Source organism: Schistocerca cancellata, chromosome 1, assembly GCF_023864275.1.
Source record: "Schistocerca cancellata isolate TAMUIC-IGC-003103 chromosome 1, iqSchCanc2.1, whole genome shotgun sequence".
Lineage (NCBI taxonomy): Eukaryota > Metazoa > Arthropoda > Insecta > Orthoptera > Acrididae > Schistocerca > Schistocerca cancellata.
This window is the reverse complement of record NC_064626.1, coordinates 419,699,062-419,723,751: the sequence shown is the minus strand read 5'-3', so window position 1 is coordinate 419,723,751 and position 24,690 is coordinate 419,699,062. Positions and strand designations below refer to the sequence as shown.

Below are 24,690 nucleotides of genomic sequence, written 5' to 3'. Positions count from 1 at the left end.
TTAAATTTTTTATGGATTTTTTGTTTTTGTTTTGTGTTTACTGTAACATCAGATCACATATCAGCATTCAGTTGGATAGTTGTCTAAAAGAAGCAGCATTTAAGCACAAATATTTCCAAATTGTATGCAATTTTGCAATACTTCACAAAATGACTTTTCAGTGGTTGAAAAAAAGGCAGAGAGTTATAAGAAAATTAAAAAAGCCTGTAAGGTTAGCATCACTTTGTATATGGACACTTTGATGAAATCAGCCATCATGTAACTGGGGGAGATGTGCTCTGAGGAAGAAACACATACCATTTCAATGGACTGGAGAAAGTGTTTTCAGTTTTTGGAAAACAGAAGGAAGCTTAGCTTGGCTAGAATGTTTGATGATGAGATAAAACACTACAAAAATCAAAATGTCCCTCTCTTCTGTCTGTTGACATGATATACTCTTTCTCTGTGTAGAAATATTTGAAGAGTGATTGCAGACACTGTATTGTTTCACACACACACAATATCTGTTTTAATTTTCTCGACAAGTGAGTGAAGTAGCTCACTATTCAGGAGTAGTTAGTCATAGCATTCTGTAATGTAAGTAGACAGCACAGTGAAACATTGTCATACATTCACCAACTATAAAGCAAAATTAATGACTAACTTGGTTAATAAATAATTCATTTATGGAGCAGTTTCATAGAGTAATAATATATTTGTACAAAGTATTGAATATTTTCACTTTATTTACATGCAGATTGTACAAAATTAACTGAAAGAATTCACCGATTTACTCAGTGACTGAATACAAAGCATGTTTTCAATATATGATGTCATCCACTACCTATTTCACATTTCCACTACCTATATTGAAAACTAGTTTTCATTCCTCAGCTATTTTCCATTTCTTCAATTGAAACTGTACTTTTCCTTAGATTCTTGCTAGGCAGCTCTGAAATGAGAGGAAAAATTTGTGTATAAAATAGCATCCAAAAAATAAAGCAGACAGTGAATGCCACAACTTCCATTAATTCAAGTTTTTTTTTTTAATTTAAAAAAACAAAACACTGATTGCGGTCAAAAATGCCTCGCACACTGAAATACATGATTATGTTATTTTCTGAGTAAAACAGTAGTACCAATTAATTGTTTAAAAAAATATTTTAGTTGACTTCTGAAGATGAATTTTTCTGAAGCTTATTTAGTTGAGAAGGGGGATGCGGGGAAGGATTACCCATTACATTTTAATTTTTCATTTCGTACTATCTACAAAATAAAAAAAATAATACTCAACAAGATGATGGATGCAACTAAGCTCACTTAAACAAGGCGTATGTTCAGAAGAAACTTAAAAATATACATGCTACTGTCTGATTTTTAGATTTGTTATCTATTGCTCCCTCTCAGGTCCTTGTTCCCAATAACTCTTGTGTCTATCCGTATCAAATCAACAAAACCCTGCTTAGTTTTGGACAACAATGTACTATTTTACAGCATCCACACAGTTAACAAATACTGCAGATTCTTTTAGCTTTAGCTTCCAAAAGATGAAAAACTGCCCGATTTTTTGAGCATTTTGAGAAATGAATTTGAGTGTATCTTCAAAATTATTCGAATTATAGAGATCCCTCTGATGCCATTTTAAAGTTTTTGAACTGTGCATTAATTTGATATTCAACAAAACACTGCTGTGAGATTAAATTATTGTTGCAAAAATTAAAAAACTCTGGCTTTTCAGAATCTCAAAAACACCCTTCCTACTTTTTATCAAAAATATGTATGTTTCTTAACATTGCTATTTATCTTTGATAAAATTTGAAGATGAAGGTAAGGTGGGTTGAAAAGGAAATTGACTTTTAAATAGAATACTGATTTTTCTTAAAAGTTCAATTGGCAAGTAATGGTTAACAACTATAGAGTGTGGAATTTTTGGTTGTAGCTTTTACTCTGCTGTTAAGATTGTACGTAGTTTTTACTTTGCAGATATTAATGCGTGTTTTATTATGGGAGAGACTCTTAACCTCTCAGGGGTGAATTAATTCAATTAGGTACTTAACTGGTGACATTTAATAGTCATCACTGAAGCTCCTTTTAAAAAAAGAGTGATCTCAGATTTTGTTATTATAATCCGTTCATCATAAGAATAAGCCTGATGTATACAATGCACTATGTATTCTTCCACATTTGCTGGAACCTCATTGGATTTCCGTTTCATGTGGGACTACAGCCAAGCTGTCTCGAGTTCTGTCAAGTACGATAATAAGGGTACGTTTTGTGCTGTGCGTTACGAGCTCATCGACACAGCGATAATATGGGATAACAGCTTTACCAGCATGTTTAACTTTGACAGCACTGGCTGGTCAGTTGGTACAGCTAGCCTGCAATGACGTGGCCAGCTGCAGTTCACACGTAAAAGAGACGAGCAGAGGAGCATACAGCTCTGGATGTCATTTAATTTTTAAGCAGAATGAATAATACACTGCAAATCTCCCACAATATGCCCCTTAGACGACTAGACGAAAACCGCAACACATTATTGTTTTTAGCTAACGTGCTATTGTAATTAAAAACATGACTGACGAAAACTCCTGACTTAACCACAGGGTATTTTTTTTGCACAAGCTGTGTGTAACGTAAGTGAGTATTGAAGGATTTCCTGTATAGTTAAATATTGAAGCCACTGAAGGTATTACTTACAGCAGGTCAGTCTGGTAATCTCTTAGGTCCTTCCTTATCTGAATCAGAGAAATACATTTCAGTTCTCAAAGTGTCACCTGCTGCTTTGATAATGAGTCTATCAACAACAGAATCCACGAAGCCAACCAGGTGCAGCATTTTCTCTTTTTTTATGATGAGCCGTTCCATATCCCGCCAGCATTCGGCAGAGACGTGTGAAAAAGCTGTGTGCGTCAATTCCAAGATGTCTGGCAGCTCAACAGTCTTGTTACTTCTCGGGCCAAATCCCGCAGCTTGCCTCCAGATCAGTTCTGGTGGGTTCATATTGTAATGGTACAGTAGCAAATGTAAAAATGCAGCATTTGTATTATGTGCTTGATGCTCTGAAGATGATTGTTTTTCATATTTCTACGGTACTTGTCTACCTCTGGGGTATAAAACTATGGACATAGTCAAAATAAAGAGAATTTGGTTTTATGTTTTTGCCTTAAAAGATTAAATTGTTATGTTTTCTTAATTTAATCAACTTTTATGAAACATCAACAATTAAGAATTTGTAATTGAAATGGAAACAGGAATTTCGCGTCCAATAAGTAATTAGAAACAAGAATATCGCATTATTCATAAAAAATGATGAAGAGTTCAATAATTACGAGATGTAGGTATTTCAAATAAAAATAAAAAAAAGGCACAGGGGTAATTTGAAACAACGCACTAATAACCTCATGTGATTCACATTCTACTACGCTATCGAATGTACTATACATTCAATGTTAAGATCATTGTCAACTGCAGTATATACAGCCCTGGGAAAACTTGAAAGCCGGTTATCTCTGTAAATTCATGAAAAACATTAAGAACAACCTACTTCTCAACACTTTTTAACCGTGTTCCACGTGCGTGTTTCACTAAGGAACAGGAAGCAGCCTCGGCCATTTTCATACTGCGCATTAACAGTGTGACAATCAGACCACAACGCTGCAGAGGCTGCGACTGTACATGATTTTTGAAATAAAAACTACGTAACTGGAGCTTGATTAAGAAAAAAGTTGATAGCTGTTAACACATTTGAATGTCTTAAAGTTTCATTTAAGGGGCTCCGGAACGCCCTATACTTGCAATGTTAAAATAACGCTTATAAATTACATCTTTCCTCACAAAGTATTTGAGGTAGGAAGTTGAACTTTTTACAGATTATTTATTGGAATATGGGCTACAACTTAACACAGGGATTTTACAAAATTTTAGTTCAGTTATTAAAGATGATTTTTTTTCAATTGTAATGAAAATTCACAACGTTTTTTTGCAATTTTTTATTTATATATTCAAGAATATACAGTTTTTTGGAAAAAAGGCTGTGTTAAATTATGCAGAAGGTACTGTGTAACATTTACTGAAAGTCTGAAACAAATATGTTTGGAAGATCCTTAGAAAACATGTAATTAGTATGAGAAAATAAAAGTTTTGGGAATCGAGTGACAAAGATTGGATTAACTTTTTAGTGCATTCCAGGTCCATAGGATGGATTATCTTCATCCTCTGCAAACTCCTCCTCCAGCTTCCTCTTGTTCCTCCTCCTGTTTACTCTTGCTTGTATTTCTAGACTCTTTACAGCCCTGTCTGCAGCCCGAAGGCGTTCCTTGTCTAAAGCAAGCATCGCTCGTACCATGTTAGAACCTATCTTCATTCCCATATTTCTAAATACCTTGCACCTTACAATGTTGCCATCATTGAAAGTCGCAACAGCATCATACACACCAAAGTGAAGTGTTTCTATTCCAACGAATACAGTCTTGGGGATTCTCGACCATATAACACTATTTACACTTTCATTGGGGTTTTGAGTTTTTCCGTGAATACACTTTTTCAACAGTTCAGGTGCTGCTAAGTCTCTAAAAATAGGTTAGCCACAACACATACTTTATCTCACATCACTAAATTGTACCTGATGAACACGGACGTTAATAATAACACCATTTGACAGCAGTTTAACAGCGCCACAGTGGGTCATGCCCATGTAGAACACATTTCAAAAAAAATTTAAAAATAGTTGTAGTCTTCGGAATTGAATAAATTATATATCTATTAAAAGGTAATAGTCTGCAGATTCAGAAAACGCAAAAAAGTAAAAATTGAACTTTTCATGATTTTGAGCCTTTCCGGAGCCCCTTAATGTAACTTAGTAACAAGAGGGAATTAGATTTGAAAATGAGACACTTAAAGTAGAAAAGGAGTTTTGCTATTTGGGGAGCAAAATAACTGATGATGGTCGAAGTAGAGAGGATATAAAATGTAGACTGGCAATGGCAAGGAAAGCGTTTCTGAAGAAGAGAAATTTGTTAACATCGAGTATAGATTTAAGTGTCAGGAAGTCGTTTCTGAAAGTATTTGTATGGAAGTGAAACATGGACGATAAATAGTTTGGACAAGAAGAGAATAGAAGCTTTTGAAATGTGGTGCTACAGAAGAATGCTGAAGATTAGATGGGTAGATCACATAACTAATGAGGAAGTATTGAATAGGATTGGTGAGAAGTTTGTGGCACAACTTGACCAGAAGAAGGGATCAGTTGGTAGGACATGTTCTTCCGAGGCATCAAGGGATCACCAATTTAGTATTGGAGGGAAGCGTGGAGGGTAAAAATCGTAGAGGGAGACCAAGAGATGAATACACTAAGCAGATTCAGAAGGATGTAGGTTGCAGTAGGTACTGGGAGATGAAGAAGCTTGTACAGGATAGAGTAGCATGGAGAGCTGCATCAAACCAGTCTCAGGACTGAAGACCACAACAACAACAACAACAACAGTAACAAGATATCTAATACATAAATAGGACCTACTTCCAAGAGCATAACAACACCAGTGTACATGTGCTACGGCTTCTGACCAAACATTACATTTGTGTTTGTTTACATCAGGTTTAACCTTATGTTGAATGGATTATAGTTCATTTGATGAACAAAGTGTGGCAAACCAGTTTTTGGTTGTATAAAATCATTTACAAGAGACAAATTTCTTTTAAGCTTTAGTGCTTGAAAATAAAAGTTATGACCTTCCCCTGGACCACCAACTAAGCCACATTGTGTCCTTGTGTTGGACCTACAATGAGGATAACTTTGAACTCAAACACCTGGATCAGGTTTTCATTTTTGGCAGGTTCAATGAAGGTACAGGGAAGTCAAAGCTGATATCAATAACAAAGAAAAAACTGCTTAGCATAAAATGACATTCTGCTCTTTTGGTGGCAGTGTTGCACAATAGAAGAGCATAAAAAATTTCTCAACATGTGCCTTCACAAAACTCATTATAATACTGACACAAAATGGCCTTGTTTTGTCACATTATAGGGTATAAGTCCTTGCAATGAATGTGAGGACACTGTCACAAGGCATGCTGCTAAAGTAAGTTTATGAAGACTATTTGAAAATCAAATCATGACACCCAAGAAGCTGTATAGTTTTGCTCAAGAAATCATTCCTTGCATTCATTTTAAATTATATATGACAGAGGAATACTAGCAATATATATTACGTTATTCCCCTAATTTAGTAATACAAAAACCATTCAAGAGACTGATAAACTAATTATCGAGTTCTAGATGCCAATCATTGATTTATTAAAATATTGATGAAATGCAAGGCAACTTTTGTGTACAGGGAATAGAAAATGTTTATTTATTTTCTGGAGAGAATGGTATGGTGAAAAATATTTGCTCCAGTAAAAGTCACACCTGCAGTAAATATTACTAAGTATATTTACTTACCATCTAGGAAATGCTCAGCAGTTCTCTTCCTTAGTTCATCAACATTCTCCTCAGTTTCTGCCCATTCCAGCACAAGTCGTCGACCATATAAATGTGTGCTCTGACAAAGTGTCTTAAATGCTCTCTGAAACATCATATAATAATTAAAATGATGGCAACAGAATAAGGCATAACATGACAAATGTATCTCAAAAAACATTTAATCTGTTATAACTACTTCTTCCTAGAACTTCTTAACATACATATAGTTTGTCTCATCAAATATACATTGTACCAAAGTCTTTATCATGGTTTCACCACGAAACCTAAAAGTGTTAAAATTTGTGAATGATGCTACAAATACCAACAATTACAAACAACTACTACAACTACAGTTTCACACAGTGAAAGCTCTTATCATCTTACCTTTGCATCATGCTTTGTGTGATAGTCAATAAATGCAAAACCTCTGTGTTGTCCAGTGCCTACCATCTTTTTAGGAAGACGGACAGCCTTAAGTTCACCAAAAGTCCTGCGAATAAAGCCAATAATTACTATTCTTGGGCATTAAGGCATATCATAACATAAGACAAAAAGGAAAGGATATTTGACAGTGCACAATTCTCACTTGATAGTTTCTTTATATATTTTTCTAGTAGCAAAAACAGGCTGTCAACACTTTTTATAGTAGGCATTGCATAAAGTCTTCCAATTGCCTCATTAATTGAGATGTTCTCCTTACAGCACATTTAAGCAGGTAAAGCGCGTGTAAATCCTGCTACTGACCATATAGACATTGAGTTGCAGACAGGCTCAACGAAAAGACTGTTATACATATAAGCTTTGGGTCAAAAGACCTTCTGGCCATTGTAGCTGGACTGTGGATTGGAACTGCACCTGATGGGTACAGCAGTCTGGAGTGGGTGAGGGGTAAGTAGGAGGAGGGTGGGGAGAGAGAGATATAGCAGGGTAGCTGTGGGGGAACGAGTACTGCTGCTTGTGGGAGCATGCACAGATGTGGTGCCGACAGGCTAGGGCTGCTACTTGCAGTCGAGAGGTTTGGGGTGGAAGAAGAGGGGATGAGGAGAAGGGCAGCAGAAAAGTAGAGAAGAGGATAAAGACTAGTGGGTTTGTTGGTGTAGTAGTAGACTGTGTAGTGCTGAAGTGGGAGCAGTGTAGGGGATAGGTGGGTGGAAGACACAGGAGAGGAAATGCTGAGTCTATGGGGGTTATAGGGACATAGGACATTTTGCAGGAAATGCAATTCAGAAAAGATGGTGGAGATTACTGTCTAATGTCCTGTCAACATAGAGGTCGTTAGAGATGGAGCACAAGCTCAGATTGGGGAAGGATGGAGAAAGAAATTGGCCATGTCTTTCAAAGGAAACATCCAAACATTTGCCTGAAGTGATTCAGGGAAATCACAGAAAACCTACATCAGGATGCCTGCACAGGTTCAGAAAAAATGGTGTTGGTAGGATGGATCCAGGAGGCGCAGGCTGTGAAGCAACAGGAGATGCAGGCTGTGAAGCAATCACTGAAGTGAAGCACTCTGTGCTGGGCTGCATGTTCAGCAAATGGCTGGTCCAGCTGCCTCTTGGCCACAGTTCGTTGGTGGCCATTCATGCGACACGTAGAAAGTAGCACAATTGTTGCAGCTTAGCTTGTCAATTATACAGCGCTTTCACAGGTAGCTCTGTCTTTGATAAGAGAGGAGATGCTTGTGACTAAACTAGAGTATATGGTGGTGGAAGGATATATGGGGCATATCTTGAATCTAGGTCTATTGCAGGGATATAATCCACGAGGCAATGAGGAATGGACTAGGATATTGTGTAGGTTCAGTGGGCAGCAGAATGCCTCCGTGGGAGGGATAATGGGTAGGATATTCCTCTTTTCAGGACATGAAGAGAGATAGTTGAATCGGAATCACATTCTCTGCCAGAGTTTCAACTACACCTCATTGTGTCCTGAAACATGGAATAACCTACCAATTACCCTTCCCGCCCCTCCCTCAGTGGCATCCCACTGCCATTGAACCTAGGCCTGGGTTCGAATCATGGACTGGCACAAACCTCCTATCGCACCAAAGGTAGGGCTACCTGTCAAAAAAGCCACGTGATCTGGCAACTAAGCTGTAACCACTGTGCTGCTTTCAACAAGGGCACGACAACTAACAACCTGTCTGTCTGTGTCTGCCTGTCTGAATGGCCACTGGCAAACTGTTGCAAAGAATAGCTAGACCACCTAGTTACTAAACATGCTGCTCAACATGGGGTGCTCCACTTCCATGACTGTTTCACAGCCTATGCCACCTGGATCATTCTTCCTAACAGTAAATTCTCTGAACTGCACAGGTGGGAATTCTCCTTGCAGTATATCCTAAAGTTCTAGTAACCTCATTGGCACCAACCATTGCTATTTCTGTGCTCCTGTTAATTAATTCATTTTTTGTATCTTTTACAGTTGATAAAATTTTCACTTACTTAATGATATGTCAGATGACTAATATTAAGTCAACTTCAACAAAAAGGATTGGTTTGAATTTCATAGCACTTTACCAGGTATGATAATATGGAGGGGTATGCCTTTGTCTTTTGCAAATGTGGGAATTCACTCATCCAGTTAGTTAAAAATTTAACATAGACCCCAAATTACAAGGGAGCATGTCTGCATCCCCCCCCCCCCCCATATGCCAAGTAACTTCCAGAGGTATTACATAAAAGGCAAATAAACACAACAAAGGACTTACATGGAAAAATCATGCACACCCGAGATTTTTTACATAACGGATTATTCATTCAGGGTACCACAATACACTTGATAACAATGTTACAAATCTTTCTCAGTAATAAGGGCCTAAAGGAAACCAAATCCTGGACTTTTACATTTTCCCCATGCAGCCAGGAGACTGTATGCCATCAAAGAATTAATTCTTTTAGAAGACAAATACTGAAATAGATGACAGAATTTTAGAAGAGCCGACTTATTCCAGCATAATGTATTTCCTCTCTCTCTCTTTTGTTTGTTTCACACGAAGTCAAATTCCATCATCTCAGTTAGACTGGGAAGAGTTATTTCTTTATTTCTTCAAGTTGCAATGAGACAGTGGAAACAATAACCGCAATCATCAATAAAGTGAGCAATACATACTTGAAGAGATCAAAGATTTCCTTCTTCGTAGCTTGAAAAGGAACATTGCGAACCAAGATTTTTGTTCCAGTTTGCTTTCCTATTTTTGTTTTCTTCCTGGCTGTAACAACTTCATTTCTGAAATTAAAATAACCACTGAAATTAGTTACTGAAAGAGATCAAAATATACAAAATTTAAGAAATAAGATGATAATGTTGCATAGTCTACAGAAAGTATATAAATGTGTCTAAACAACAGCATCCACAAAACTAAGTTTCCTTGTGGCCATTAACACCAATATTTTTACAAATTTCAGAGCTTACTTCAGCAAAATGATCACTTACAAGGAATTTACATGGCAGACTAAGCAATTATATAAATTTGAACTTTAATTCACATTTTTTGGCTTTTTGAAACCAATTATGAATAACATAAATTAATCTTTTAAGGTCATGATTGCATTTAATAACAACACAGCATGTTATTACTGCAAAGTAATATCAGTGTTGTTAACTGTCACAAGGTAAGTTATTTACAGACTTGAAGAAAATGGTCATGGGATGGGGAAAGGACGGTGGAAGTGGGAGTGGGAGTGAGAGAGGGAGAGAGATTTGTTGAAATCAGGTTTCTTTAAGGTGTGCTGTATAATGTGAACTTACAATACAACTGTTTTGGAAGAAGGTGGAATCTAATATAAGGGTATGCAAAACGAAGGAAAGAATTACATGTAATACAGGGATGACTGTGCAGCACAAGGAAAAGTTGTAAAATAAACCATTTTACTGTTTCTGCAATAAGGAGCAAATAAATTGTAATGATGAAAAACTCATGAACCAAATTTACAGTATTTGAAAATTGAGTTAAGAAGGATGACAACTGTGTAAAGCATTTTCAATCATGTCCATTCTGGCTAACCACTATATATATTTGTCTCATGTGTGTCGAAAATTAAAATTTCTACACACACACACACACACACACACACACAACACACACACACACACACACACACACACGCACACATACTTTTTATTAGAATAAACTCCACAAGCCACAGTGCAGCATTGTTCCACTTCATTCTTTGAAGCTAACAGCTGTTACTTACTTTAGTGTCCTGTTTGAACGTTTCAGTTCAATGCTATGGCCATCAATAACAGAATGCTGGAGTGTCTTTAAGGCTTTATCGGCACTTTCCTTATGCTTAAACTGAATAAAGCCATACCCCATTGATAGCATCTTCCCTGGGCTTTTTGGATCTTTCTTCATTGCAATTGTCACATAATGTACTGGACCACAATGTCTGAAATGCTAGAAGTTGGGCAACAGTTATAGCAACTCCTTTTAGACTATCAAAATTAAAAGTATATTCATCTACACCTACATTCAGACTCTGCAGAAGGCATTTTAAGTGTCATTATCACTCCCTCTTTCCCCCCTTCCTGTTCCAGCTACGAATGGTGCACAGGAAGAATGGCTGTTGGCATGTAACATGCACAACACTTATTTGTAGCATCTGCCACAGGTTTAATGAGCATCTCTCTGTGGCACTCACACACTAACTAAATAAACACACAAAAAATAAGTGCTCTTCTTTTGCTCTTTTCTATAGCCTATTATATTTCTTTAGGCTTCTTTCAACAAATCCCAGTCTGGCATTTGATTTTCCTACAACTAGCTTTATGTCATCATCATAATTTAGGTCACTCCAGACACATACTCCTAGATATTTAGCATAGTTAGCACATTCTCACATCCTAGTTAGGCTCAAAATGTTATTCAGCTACAAATTTCCTTGAAGGTAATAGCAGGAGAAGATATTGCAACACAGTACGAACATTTCACAGGTTTTCAGAATCCATCTTTAGAGACTGAATGTGTGCATCTAAAAGACAACAATCTTTCACCTTTCCCACACATGATGCAAGAGACAACACACTGTTGTGTAACGTCACTAAACAAATGAAAAGATTCAATTTATTACATAAAGTTAGCTCCCTTCCCTATGAAACTAACCCCCCATTATATACTATTATTCATGACTAAAGGTTGAAAATGATGGTATAATAACAAATGTCAAAACTTCAAAGCAATAACAGCAGTTACACAATGAATCTTTCAGTTTGCAGTGCAGTGTGCATTGTTTTCCGGCATACTAAAACTGTGTGCCAGATTGGTACTCGAGCCCAGGACCTTTCGCAGACAATTTTCTTACAGGCTGATTTATCCAGGCTTGGCCTGCCATCAAAGCATCACTTCTTACTTTCCAAAATTCACATGAGTCTCCTGCATACCTTGCAGGACTAGCACTTGTAGAAGAAAGGATACTGTGGAGAAATGGCTTAGCTATAATCACTCCTTTCACACAAGAGTCCTAGTCCAGCAAGGTACGCAAGAGACCTCTGTGAAGTTTGGACAGTACGAGAAGTTCTGGTAGAAGTGAAGCTGTGAGGGCAGGTCATGAGATGGGCCTGGATAAATCAATTGACAAGAACACTGCCCACAAAAGCAAGGCTATGCTTCGAGTCCTGGTCCTGCAACAGTTTCAATGTGCCAGTAACTTTAAATAACAGCACTGTTAAGATGATTACACTGATTTGATAACCAATTAGTTTGGGCAAGTGTTTTCCGGGCTAAAACTTAATTGCACCTTTACAACTTACCAGTGAATGTCAATAAAAACAAAATGAATGGAAAGCTGCTAAGTGGGAAACAAATGACAAAAACCTATTATACAGCAAACACATAACCGGTACAAAAACATAGTGTATCATCCAAAACGCATTTTCCATCATTTTACATAGGCAGGCAACACAAAACACGCTCTCAAGTTCACCATTAAGTAATAAAATGCAAGCAGCAATTGTACGAAGTAATTTTATCTGATGGGAATAAATCAAAATGAAATTAACTGTTGTAATGCAGTGCTAAATTTCTCATTAAAGTATCAAATCAGCTGATGATTATTTCATATTAAAGCTTCTCACAACATCAGCTGTTTAATGAAAATGAAATTGTCATTTCTCATGACTGAAGATCTACCACAAATTTAAATAAAATTTGATCACAGTGCCTTTAAACATATTAAGCATTAACTTCAATACAAAAATATGTATGAAAAAGGCATCAACACAGCAAAACACACAATTAACCAGAATCATATGACATACCTCTATCACATCTTTTTCCCTTGAGTTGAAATTAAGACCTTTAATGAACAAGACTGTATCCTGTTCAGGAGGTTCATCCTCCTCCTCACACTCATCAGTTTCCTTTGCAACCTCAGACTTTTTAGTCAGTTTATCACTCTCTTTCACAGTTTTGGTTGCAGCACAAATGCTGTTTTCCCCCTTATTCTCTTCTAAAAATAAAAAAGTAAATAAATTAACACTGTACAATACAACAGCATATAAAAATAAAAATAACACACACACACACACACACACACACACACACACACACACACACACACACACACACAAAGACTTAAATGGAACGCCATAAATAATGCCATTGTTTGCAGATGAAAAATGTACAGCTCTGTTGCAGACGACAGCTATTATTTGCTGAACTGTGTTATTAATGAAGCATACATTCTAAAGTGTATACTTTAAGAGTTTCTTCATACAAAATTGAATCAGAATAGCTGAGAAGAGAGATGTGAACATTGAAGTAGCTCAAGCTTGGTTGATAACATAAAGGGGGAGTAGTAGCCAATCAAATTGAACTTTCCTTATATTTTTTTGCCATCATTGAATGTACTGCTGTCTCTGGCACAGACTCCCCCACTTATCAACTGAACAAATAATTATGGTTGGGTAAGCTGAGTTACATGAAAGAGGCCAAGGCATGATACCTTGACTGTAGAAACCTTAAAAATTTAAAAGTAAATTTTGTACATAGATTTTTAATAAAGTATTTTTATTCATGACAGTGAATCATTTCATAGAAAATTGTCACAAAAATTGTCACAAGACACTAATATACCAAAACAACAGAAACATCTATCACTGCAGTGGGTGAGATGTAGCATGAGCTATGATGTCAGCATGAGCAATCTCTACCCACCGGTTTTTTGTGGTGGGGGGAAGAGCTGGCTTGCAACTACCTCTGTACATGTATCACTTATTATAACTGCCTCTGTGCACACATTATGTACTTGACTTTGATCAAAACAATTTTAGGTAGCTGTGTATGCAAGTTCATGAGTAGTGAGGTTGATGTAAACCACCGTACTCCTTGCAGAATTGTTGATGCTGTGGGTGTACTTGTGTATACTTTGATGAAATGGAATGTGCAGATGGGTCATATAGTTGACACAGAAGCTGGATCATTCACAAATACGAAACATCCCAAGAAGAAGTTGTAATGGAAATTGATGATTTCAATAGATGTGTCATTTACTGGACAATAAAATGTTACTTCCAAATATGAATGGTGAATGCACTGTTGAGAACAATGCTTTTATTTGGATTCTACAAAATGATTTAATATATAGATGGAGAAAAATGGTAGGAAAGAGGAAAGGGAGACATAACAAAAACTGTCTGCAATTTTTCCAAGGCCTTGGGAAATGTGATAATTGTGCAAGATCTGTTATGTATGTTATTGAAACTAGAGTGCACTTTTTATACAGTAATCATTATTTTTGGAGTTGTGATGGGGACAAAGGCTTCTTGCACTTGTTTCTAAGAGAAAGTGAGCTAGTACTGTGATTTTTGGTGATGAGAATGGGTTTTCACTAAATCCGTTATTATTATTTAAGTCTGGGATGAAATACTGTGATTATGCTTATTGTAACATTAAAGTTAATCCACCATCTACCTTTCTTTTCAGAAAGCATACCTTCCATGAAAATGTATTTTATTTCACAAAGCTACGGAAAAAGTTGTGGTGTGTTTCTATTTTAACAACAACACAGAAAGATTTGAAACATTTAAAACTGATGACATCAATGTATATGAGCACTCAGTTCTTGGATTGGTTGGTTGATTTCAGTTCTTGGATTGGTTGGTTGATTTGGAGAGGGGGACCAACTAGCGAGATTATCAGCCCTATGATCTAAGATGGCAGAAATCCGAGAAGGGTCAACACTAACAACACAATCCAGTCAAGGAGAAGGGTTAACGTGCAAACAAGGAGGGGAAAAGGAACATCAGAGCAGCAGGAAAAGGACAGAACAGGAGACTAGTAGGTGGAAACAGGTAGAGCTCCAGACATGCCATGTATGATGGGGCACCAGCACTGCCACCAACAGGTCCTGACAATCCACCATACCATATCACGATACAATAAGGACAACACCAGGGGAAGAAGGCACAGGAAAAGGAGAAACAAAACAATACAACAGACCAGACAAAATGTAGGGGAAAGGCAGTTAGAGTATTTCCGCTGTGGAGGCAACATCAATTGTGGGACTCAAATTCCAGAGTTAAATTCAAGGACTTCTACCCGAGATGAAAAACCACTTCTACAAAGAAAACTGATGACAGACATAAGAATAAGAGAGTCGTCCACTAACACCTGAAACAAGAAGATGGTAGGGCACATTAAATGAGAATGGCCAAAAGGCGGGGGCAGTGCAGCAAAATATGGATCACCATGAGAGGAGTCTTACAACTACAAAGAGAGAGAGAGAGAGAGAGAGAGAGAGAGAGAGAGAAAGAGGGGGGGGGGGCAATGGCCACTCAATGCAGAGTAAAAAAGTAAAAAACCATGGGTCAACCTAGTACGGCCAATACAAAGATGGCAGAGGATGGTAGATTCCTGCCAGGAGAGGCAGAGGGAAGAATGCCACATGGTGGTGGGAGTCTCATTGATGGCATGAAGTTTATTCAAGAGTTAGCTCACAATCAAGCAAAAAGGGATTTGATGTAAAACTGCAAATCCGGTCCCAGAAGGGTTATGGAGAATGGGGAGGATAGGTTGCTGCCTCCCCCCACCCCCAGTCAGATGATCAGCAAATTCATTACCCACAATACCTACATGGCCAAGAACCCAAAGGAAATTAACCGAACAAGCACCATCCGAACAAGTACCATCACCAAGATCAGCGAGTAGGTCGTGGATGGCAGAGACCACGCAAAGCCAGGAAATATAATGAGCGATAGCCTTAAGGCTACACTTTGAGTTTCTAGATAACAAAACTCAAGTGAGTGAGAACTATTTAATAAAGCAGAGGGCCGACAGCCATCAGTTCCACAGAAACACCTCACACGTAGCAGGCAAGAGATGATGTTCTGTGCCAACAGAAGATGTGAAGGCATATCCCACATGATCGGTGGTTTTGGAGCCATAGGTGTAAAAAACAACGGCATCCTGAAACTCCCTTAAGAGGATTCGGAACAAAGAATGGAACACCACTGGAGCAATGGAAGCTTTTGGTTCCCAGATAAGACCTGTCCAAATCACGGGCCGAGGAACTAACCAAGGGGGGATGGTCGGGAGAGAATGTGGGAAGAGGACAAGGAGAGGACATGGAAGTCATGGTGGAGAGAAGTGAGGCAGAGCCCAACCGGTAAACCCACTAAGGTCGCACAGTGGGCAGGTGATGGCCCAAAGTCACTTAAAGATAGAACAGGAAGGGTGAGCAGGGGAAGAGCAGATAGTTGTACCATAGGAAATCAGGAGCTGGGACCACTGAATCAGAAGGGGAGGGATCCCAGCGTCAAACAGAAGACTATCGGCAGGGCTAGTGTGAAAGGTACCAGTGGATAAATGGACACTACGATGGTAAAACAAGTCCAAGAGGAGCAGCGTGGAAGGGGCTGCTGATCCATAAACTCAACAACCATAGTCCAGACGTGACAGAACTAATGCGCAGTATAGGTGGAGAAGGGTCGAATGACCTGTGCCCAAAGAGGTGCGAGCAAGGGAACAAAGAATAATGAGTTTACAAAAATTGCCAATCTTCAGATGATGAATACAGGGCAAAAAAGTTAGTTTTTTGTCAAAAAGAAGAGCCAAGAAAAAGAACTGGGGGGACCACGGTCACACGTAGGGCACCGAGATAGAGCTCTGAAACAGGATGGACTGTGGTATGGCAACAGAAATGCACCACTCTCAACTTAAGGGGAGACAACTAAAAACGGTGCGAAATGTGCATGTGGAAGCACACTGGATGGCACCCCAGATCTGTCATTCTGCAGATGCGAACGAGTGGGAGCTAGCCCAACTACAGAAATCATCCACATAGAGAGCACGGGTGACCAAATGTCTGGCAGAGGCCACAAGTCATTAACAGTGTTGAGAAAAAGGACACTTACTTCGTAGTCCTGAAGAATGCCATTCTCCTGGACCAGAGGAGAGCTGAGAACAGTGCCAACCCGGACTCTGAAAGACTGGTGGGAGGGGAAGTGATGAATAAAAATCAGGAGGGATCCCTGAAAACCCCACTCATGCAGTGTAAGGAGGATGTGATGGCGCCAAGCTGTCACAGGCTTTACGAAGATCGAAGAAGACCACGACAAGATGGCGGCGTTGAGAAAAGGCCTGCTGAACTGCAGTTTCCAATCAAAGAAAATGATCGATCGGAGACCCACCACCTGTTCTAGTAACTTACAGGGGACATTGATCAGGCTAATTGGCTGGTAACAGTCAAGGGACGACAGATCCTTGCCAAGCTGATGGACAAGAATCACAATACTGCCCCTCCAATGAGAATGGAAAATGCCTTGGAGCCAAATACTGTTAAACACCTTGAGGAGATCTGTAATTGTGGAGGATTGGGGTGTTGAAGCAATTGGTTGTGGATGGAGCCGGGGCCAGGAGCTGAACTGTGGGGAGAAGAGAGGGTCAGAAGATGCTCCCAAATTCAGTAAAAGGTTTATTGTAGGATTCTGCCCCTGACAAAGGGTAAAATAAGAGGGAAGCTTCAGCCCGTTATTTCTGGAGGAGGAAGGCAGCTGGATGAGGGAGCTGATTCTGAAACCGTCACAAAATGGGTCATGAGGTATACTGCGGGAACAGGAGGATCTGTACAATGGCCACCTGGAAGAGCAAGGCCTGGAATGGAAGACTGCCGATGACAACCTTGGAAGGTGCGGAGTGTAACCCACACCAGTGACGGGGGGTCAGAAGAACCTAGAGAGGAAACAAAGTATTCTCAAGATGGCCATTTGATTTGTTTGATTAAGTAATGGGTTTTGGCATGAAGATGTTTAAAGGTAATAAGACAAGTGGAGAACAGATGCCACTTAAGACATTGCAAGGTGCGACGAAGATAATGGACAGTGGTGGAAATGGCTGTGCTCCACCACAGAAGTGGTCGACAGCAAACAGGGTATGTCAAGGGGGGAACAGCAATGCCAGTAGTGTGGATTATCTTATCAGACATATCACAGACGACTTCATCAAAAGAACCCAACAAAGAAGGGGTAAAAACGACCTGGGAGGTATATAGAGGCCAGTTCATGTGATGGAAAGCCCAGTGGGGTAACCTGGTGATTGGGAGGTAGGAAGGCAACAACAGAATCAAGGGGAAGTGGTCACTATCACAGACATCATTGTGTGACAACCAGTGTAAGGAAGGAAGAAGGGGATGGGAAAAGAGCGAAGATCAATGGCAGAGAAAATGCCACTTGAGGCACTGAAATGAGAACCATTACCATAGGGGAACCATAATTAAGAAGGCACAGTTCGTGGTTCGCGAAAAACTGGTCAATGAGAAGCCCCTAACTAGAAGAAGAAGCGCTGTTCCACAAAGGGTGATTGGCCTTAAAATCCACGAGGAGTAAGAAGGGAGGGGGGAGCTGCTGAAGGAGAACAGTTAGGACAGCAAATGAAGGTGGCCTGTCAGGAGGATGATACAGATTGCAAGCCGTGACCCCAGAGCCCAAGTGGACCAGGACAGCAGCTGCTTCCAATGGGGTTTGAATTGGGATCCATGTACTAAAAATATCTGTATGGACCAACATGCAGGTGCCACCAGAAGCTCTCAAAGGGCCAACCTGGTTCCAACAGCAAGTAAGGAATCCAAAAAGAGTCAGTGAGTGATTATCAGTAACATGAGATTTTGGCAGAACAACGAAACTGCTGAGTAAAAGGCAATTGCAACTCTGGGGGATGATGGTAGTAACCACTACAGTTCCATTGAATAAACACTGAGTGGATATCCAAACAGGAGGCAAAAGCACTGGATCCAATCACATTGCCAGGTCACCATCTGTCACCAATGAGGACGGGGTGACATCCACAAATACGTGACACTAGTTGCGCAGGGGAAGATGGCACCTCTGGGCAGGAGTGAAGGCTTGTCCTGCGACTTTTATTTCTTCTTCTTCTCTTTCATAGGTTGAGGGGGGGCAGGGCACAGAGGGAGAGCAGGACCAAAAAACAGTGGGTGGCCTTAGAGCACTTATGACTGTGCATAAGGTGGCCGAGATGTGACAGTAGACCTCCGACCTGAGAGACGCCAGCCATGATGAGGGTTCCCAGGAGGGAGGCTCATCACTGGCGGGTACTGAAGAATGGGGCACTTCTTCGGCCAGGGAGAGAGAGTGACACCTGGAGGAGAGGGCGTGGAAACTGCAGGAGAGGGGGAGACGAGAGGGAGATGGGACTGGGGTATGGAAGAGGGATGAGGGGAAAGGATGTAACAGAGGTAAAGTAGAAGTCATTGACACAGGATGAAGTCGGTCAAATTTCTGGCCAGCCTCAGTGTAAGATAAATGATCCATAGACTTTTACTCTTGCATCTACTTTTCCTTGTTATAAGCCGGGCTATCTGGTGAGTAAGGAAAGTGACAGTCATGACAATTAACACACACGGGTGATTAACACAGGGGCCCCCTCATGGAGTGGGGTCCACAATCACCACAGAGAGTCTACCCTACTTGGGAAGACACGTACCAAAATGCAAGCACCGAAAGCACCTCATGGGTGGCAGGATGTATGGCTTGACACCAAACTGATAACACATGACCTTGATTTTCTCTGGGAGGGTATCTCCCTTAAATGCCAGACTAAAGATGCCATATCAGTGTGATTGTCCTTACGAACAAAATGAATGCCCCATCATTCCAGATTGACCTGGAGTTCCTCATCAGTTTGAAGGATGAGGTCCCTATGAAAAACTACTCTCTGGACCATATTCAAAGCATGGTGAGATGTAATGGACACCAGGACATCACCAAGATGATCACAAGCACAAAGAGCTGCAGATTGTGTGTTAAAAAAGTTTGATCAACAGGGAACCCGACCACACCTTATTCCGACACTCCATTTTGCCAAACTTCTCTTTCATATTTTCTGTGAAAAATAATGGCTTTCTGGTGGTGAATGTGTGCCCGACTGGTCTAGTACAGACCAGGTAGCAGGGAAAGTGTTTCACACCACGTCAGCGAGCCTGTCTCTCCTCCCAGGATGTAGCCACGGAAAGGAAGCCTACAGGGTCAAAAGAAGCAGCATTCAATGATCCGTCACCATTCAAAGAGACAGCTGTACAACAGCAGCCAGATTTTTGGAGCTTAATATATTTCATATGCAAAGCATCCAACCTGATACTCCAATCAAGAGGGTCCACTCACGGGTGCCACCCAACCACACCAAGGGCCATCTGGTACAGCGGCCACTGCCGGGAATTTCGATGCTCCAGAATGACAAGCAACCCCTTATAAGCATACATGGGGAGGCAACAGCTCAGATATCAGAAGTGTGACACCTGTGGTGTCCGGGGACTAAGCCAGAAGGGTACATGATGACAGCTGCACCACACGATTTGGCTACACATACTGGTGGCCAAGCAGAGCAGAGGGGAGCTAAGGGGGTGGGGATGAATCCACACCATGGACACTAGGGAGGGAGCTCTCCCCAAATGGCTTACACTAGGGACAGAAAATTTAGAAGTGGAGGTCAGACCCCACAGGAAGACCAAAAAGGCCAAAAAAGAAGGATGAAATAGAAAAGGCAAGGAGAACAAAACTGCATGGAATGCAGCAAAACCAGATGGGTAGCCAGGTCAACATAAGTAAGAACACTGAGAGATAGGAAGGAGGGGGCAGTGGAGAAGGAGCAAGGATAGGGAGGGAGAGGCACAGGGAAGAAAATGCAGCCTGGAAAGAATGGGCTGCAATAGCTCGGGGACCCACGGGTGTCACACACGAACTCACAGAGGAACCGTGAGCCCCCCCCCCCCCCCCCATGCTTGAGGGATTCAGTTCTTGGATTACCTCTTTACTTAAATCATATTGAAATGCAATCAATCTAATTTGCATAATAGTGAAACAATATTTACAAAAGGAGAAAGTTACTACTTTCACATTGGATGGTGCACTTGAAAAGTGAAAGAACAATTTCATATTGTAAAGTTGATTAGGCTTCTCATTAGAGTCATTTTCAAAAATTTTTAGAGGAATATCTATTGACACAATGCCAGAACAGTTTATTTCAACGTACAGGGATATTGGGAGTGAGAGTACTAATGTAAACAGCAGTGATCCCTTGTAGGATACCAATATTGGCAACCAACAGCAGTGATCCCTTGTAGGATACCAATAACGGCAACCAACAGCAGTGTCATTTATATGAGTGGTGTTAGTGTCACTTTACAGGTAGTGTGTGTGCTATTTGACACCTTAATATTTTTACGGTGGGTTATAGCAAGAGTGCACAGCCTCCCTCCAGCTTGTTGTCACCATATGTGGCTGCTCTCTTCCCCTAACATGCAGTACATGCTTAACTTAACACACTATAGTACTGGCAATGGCTGCATGCAAGAATACACTTTTGAGGGTATGAAAATCATTTTGGTTGATGTCAAACTTGGCTCTTTCTTAGATCAAATTCAACGTGGCTTTATTGTGGAGTAAACAATCCTAAATGACTCACAATGACTCACTTCATTCAAATTTATAAAAACAGTACTAAACAGGTAGGGAGGAGTGAGGGAACAGAAAATCAAGTGGAATGGTAAATGTAGCCAAACAGAAATTACCTTCATTCACTGCTTGATGTACTGAATCATCATCTTTTTTCATTTGTGCTTCCTTCAGAGCATCTGAGGGAGCCCACTCTAAATAAAGAGGGAGATGCTTAAATTTTGTGTATGCTAACTTCATGAAAGCTGTTCGTGCTTCTGAAGGCTCCAAGAATTCAATAATTGCTGTAAAAATGAAGAATAGTTAAAACCAAGTGTAACATACTATTAAATACTAATTAGGAGTAAAGGAGATCACTCACCGAACAGTAAAGGCAATGAGTTGCTGACAGGTTCACAAAAATGACTGAAATCTCTACTAGCTTTCAGATGAATCCCTTAATGAGCTACAGTACACATACAGACTCTCTCTCTCTCTCTCTCTCTCTCTCTCTCTCTCTCTCTCAGCAATGAATGGAGCAGGGAGAGGTAAGGTACTGGGCCCCAGAAAGTATAGTTCTTACAGAACAATATATATAGAGGGAAACATTCCACGTGGGAAAATTATATCTAAAAACAAAGATGATGTGACTTACCAAACGAAAGTGCTGGCATGTTGATAGACACACAAGCAAACACAAACATACAGACAAAATCAAGGCTTTCGCAACCAACAGTTGCTTCATCAGGAAAGAGGGAAGGAGAGGGAAAGACGAAAGGATGTGGGTTTTAAGGGAGAGGGTAAGGAGTCATTCCAATCCCGGGAGCGGAAAGACTTACCTTAGGGGGAAAAAAGGACAGGTATACACTCGCACACACACACACACATATCCATCCGCACATACACAGACACAAGCAGACATTATATATATGTCTGCTTGTGTCTGTGTATGTGCGGATGGATGTGTGTGTGTGAACCTGTCCTTTTTCCCCCCCTAAGGTAAGTCTTTCCGCTCCCAGGATTGGAATGACTCCTTACCCTCTCCCTTAAAACCCACATCCTTTTGTCTTTCCCTCTCCTTCCCTCTTTCCTGATGAAGCAACCGTTGGTTGCGAAAGCTTGAATTTTGTGTGTACGTTTCTGTGTCTATCAAACCTGCCAGCGATATACAGCAACTACCCTACCGACCTGGTACAGAAGCAAATAACCAGAGCCACTTCCTCATCTCCTCAAACCCAGAACCTCCCACAGAAGAACCCCAACAGTGCCCCACTTGTGACAGGATACTTTCCGGGACTGGATCAGACTCTGAATGTGGCTCTCCAGCAGGGATACGACTTCCTCAAATCCTGCCCTGAAATGAGATCCATTCTTCATGAAATCCTCCCACTCCACCAAGAGTGTCTTTCCGCCATCCACCTAACCTTCGTAACCTCTTAGTTCATCCCTATGAAATCCCCAAACCACCTTCCCTACCCTCTGGCTCCTACCCTTGTAACCGCCCCCGGTGTAAAACCTGTCCCATGCACCCTCCACCACCACCTACTCCAGTCCTGTAACCCGGAAGGTGTACACAATCAAAGGCAGAGCCACGTGTGAAAGCACCCACGTGATTTACCAACTGAACTGCCTACACTGTGAAGCTTTCTATGTGGGAATGACCAGCAACAAACTGTCCATTCGCATGAATGGACACAGACAGTGTTTGTTGGTAATGAGGAGCACCCTGTGGCTAAACATGCCTTGGTGCACGGCCAGCACATGTTGGCACAGTGTTACACCATCCAGGTTATCTGGATATTTCCCACTAACACCAACCTGTCAGAACTCTGGAGATGGGAACTTGCCCTTCAGTATATCCTCTCTTCTCGTTATCCGCCAGGCCTCAACCTCCGCTAATTTCAAGTTGCCACCACTCGTACCTCACCTGTCTTTCAACAACATCTTTGCCTCTGTACTTCTGCCCCGACTGACATCACTGCCCAAACTCTTTGCCTTTACAAATGTCTGCTTGTGTCTTTGTATGTGCGGATGGATATGTGTGTGTGTGTGCGCGCGCGCAAGTGTATACCTGTCCTTTTTTCCCCCTAAGGTAAGTCTTTCCGCTCCTGGAATTGGAATGACGCCTTACCCTCTCCCTTAAAACCCACATCCTTTCATCTTTCCCTCTCCTTCCCTCTTTCCTGACGAAGCAACGGTTGGTTGTGAAAGCTTGAATTTTGTGTGTACGTTTGTGTGTCTATCGACCTGCCAGCACTTTCGTTTGGTAAGTCACATCATCTTTGTGGATATATATAAAAGAGGGAAACATTCCACGTGGGAAAAATATATCTAAAAACAAAGATTATGTGACTTACCAAACGAAAGCGATGGCAGGTTGATAGACACACAAACAAACACACAAATTTCAAGCTTTCGCAACCAACGGTTGCTTCATCAGGAAAGAGGGAAGGAGAGGGAAAGACGAAAGGATGTGGGTTTTAAGGGAGAGGGTAAGGAGTCATTCCAATCCTGGGAGCGGAAAGACTTACCTTAGGGGGAAAAAGAACAGGTACACACACACACACACACATACAAAGACACAAGCAGACATTTGTAAAGGCAAAGAGTTTGGGCAGAGATGTCAGTTGAGGCAGAAGTACAGAGGCAAAGATGTTGTTGAAAGACAGGTGAGGTATGAGCGGCGACAACTTGAAATTAGCGGAGGTTGAGGCCTGGTGGATAACGAGAAGAGAGGATATACTGAATGGCAAATTCCCATCTCCGGAGTTCTGACGGGTTGGTGTTAGTGGGAAGTATCCAGATAACCCGGACGGTGTAACACTGTGCCAACATGTGCTGGCCGTGCACCAAGGCATGTTTAGCCACAGGGTGCTCCTCATTACCAACAAACACTGTCTGTCTGTGTCCATTCATGCGAATGGACAGTTTGTTGCTGGTCATTCTCACATAGAAAGCTTCACAGTGTAGGCAGGTCAGTCGGTAAATCACGTGGGTGCTTTCACATGTGGCTCTGCCTTTGATCGTGTACACCTTCCGGGTTACAGGACTGGAGTAGGTGGTGTGGGAGGGTGCATGGGACAGGTTTTACACCGGGGGCGGTTACAAGGGTAGGAGCCAGAGGGTAGGGAAGGTGGTTTGGGGATTTCTTAGGGATGAACTAAGAGGTTACGAAGGTTAGGTGGACGGCGGAAAGACACTCTTGGTGGAGTGGGGAGGATTTCATGAAGGATGGCTCTCATTTCAGGGCAGGATTTGAGGAAGTCGTAGCCCTGCTGGAGAGCCACATTCAGAGTCTGATCCAGTCCCGGAAAGTATCCTGTCACAAGTGGGGCACTGTTGGGGTTCTTCTGTGGGAGGTTCTGGGTT

The 24,690-nt window shown here is 40.9% G+C and overlaps 1 protein-coding gene across 1 annotated transcript in view; it reads right to left on the bottom strand.

The window, feature by feature from the left end:
* Positions 1-695: 695 nt before the first annotated feature.
* LOC126175929 (probable RNA-binding protein 19) overlaps positions 696-24,690 on the bottom strand; it is a 136,036-nt gene continuing 112,041 nt past the window's right edge. The window contains exons 11-17 of the mRNA XM_049923007.1: positions 21,459-21,626; positions 12,697-12,887; positions 10,635-10,837; positions 9,550-9,666; positions 6,823-6,928; positions 6,418-6,541; positions 696-931 (exon numbers count right to left, since the gene is read on the bottom strand). Of these exons, the coding sequence (XP_049778964.1) occupies positions 870-931; positions 6,418-6,541; positions 6,823-6,928; positions 9,550-9,666; positions 10,635-10,837; positions 12,697-12,887; positions 21,459-21,626 (971 nt within the window). The 3' untranslated portion in view covers positions 696-869. The remainder of the gene's footprint in view (positions 932-6,417; positions 6,542-6,822; positions 6,929-9,549; positions 9,667-10,634; positions 10,838-12,696; positions 12,888-21,458; positions 21,627-24,690) is intronic.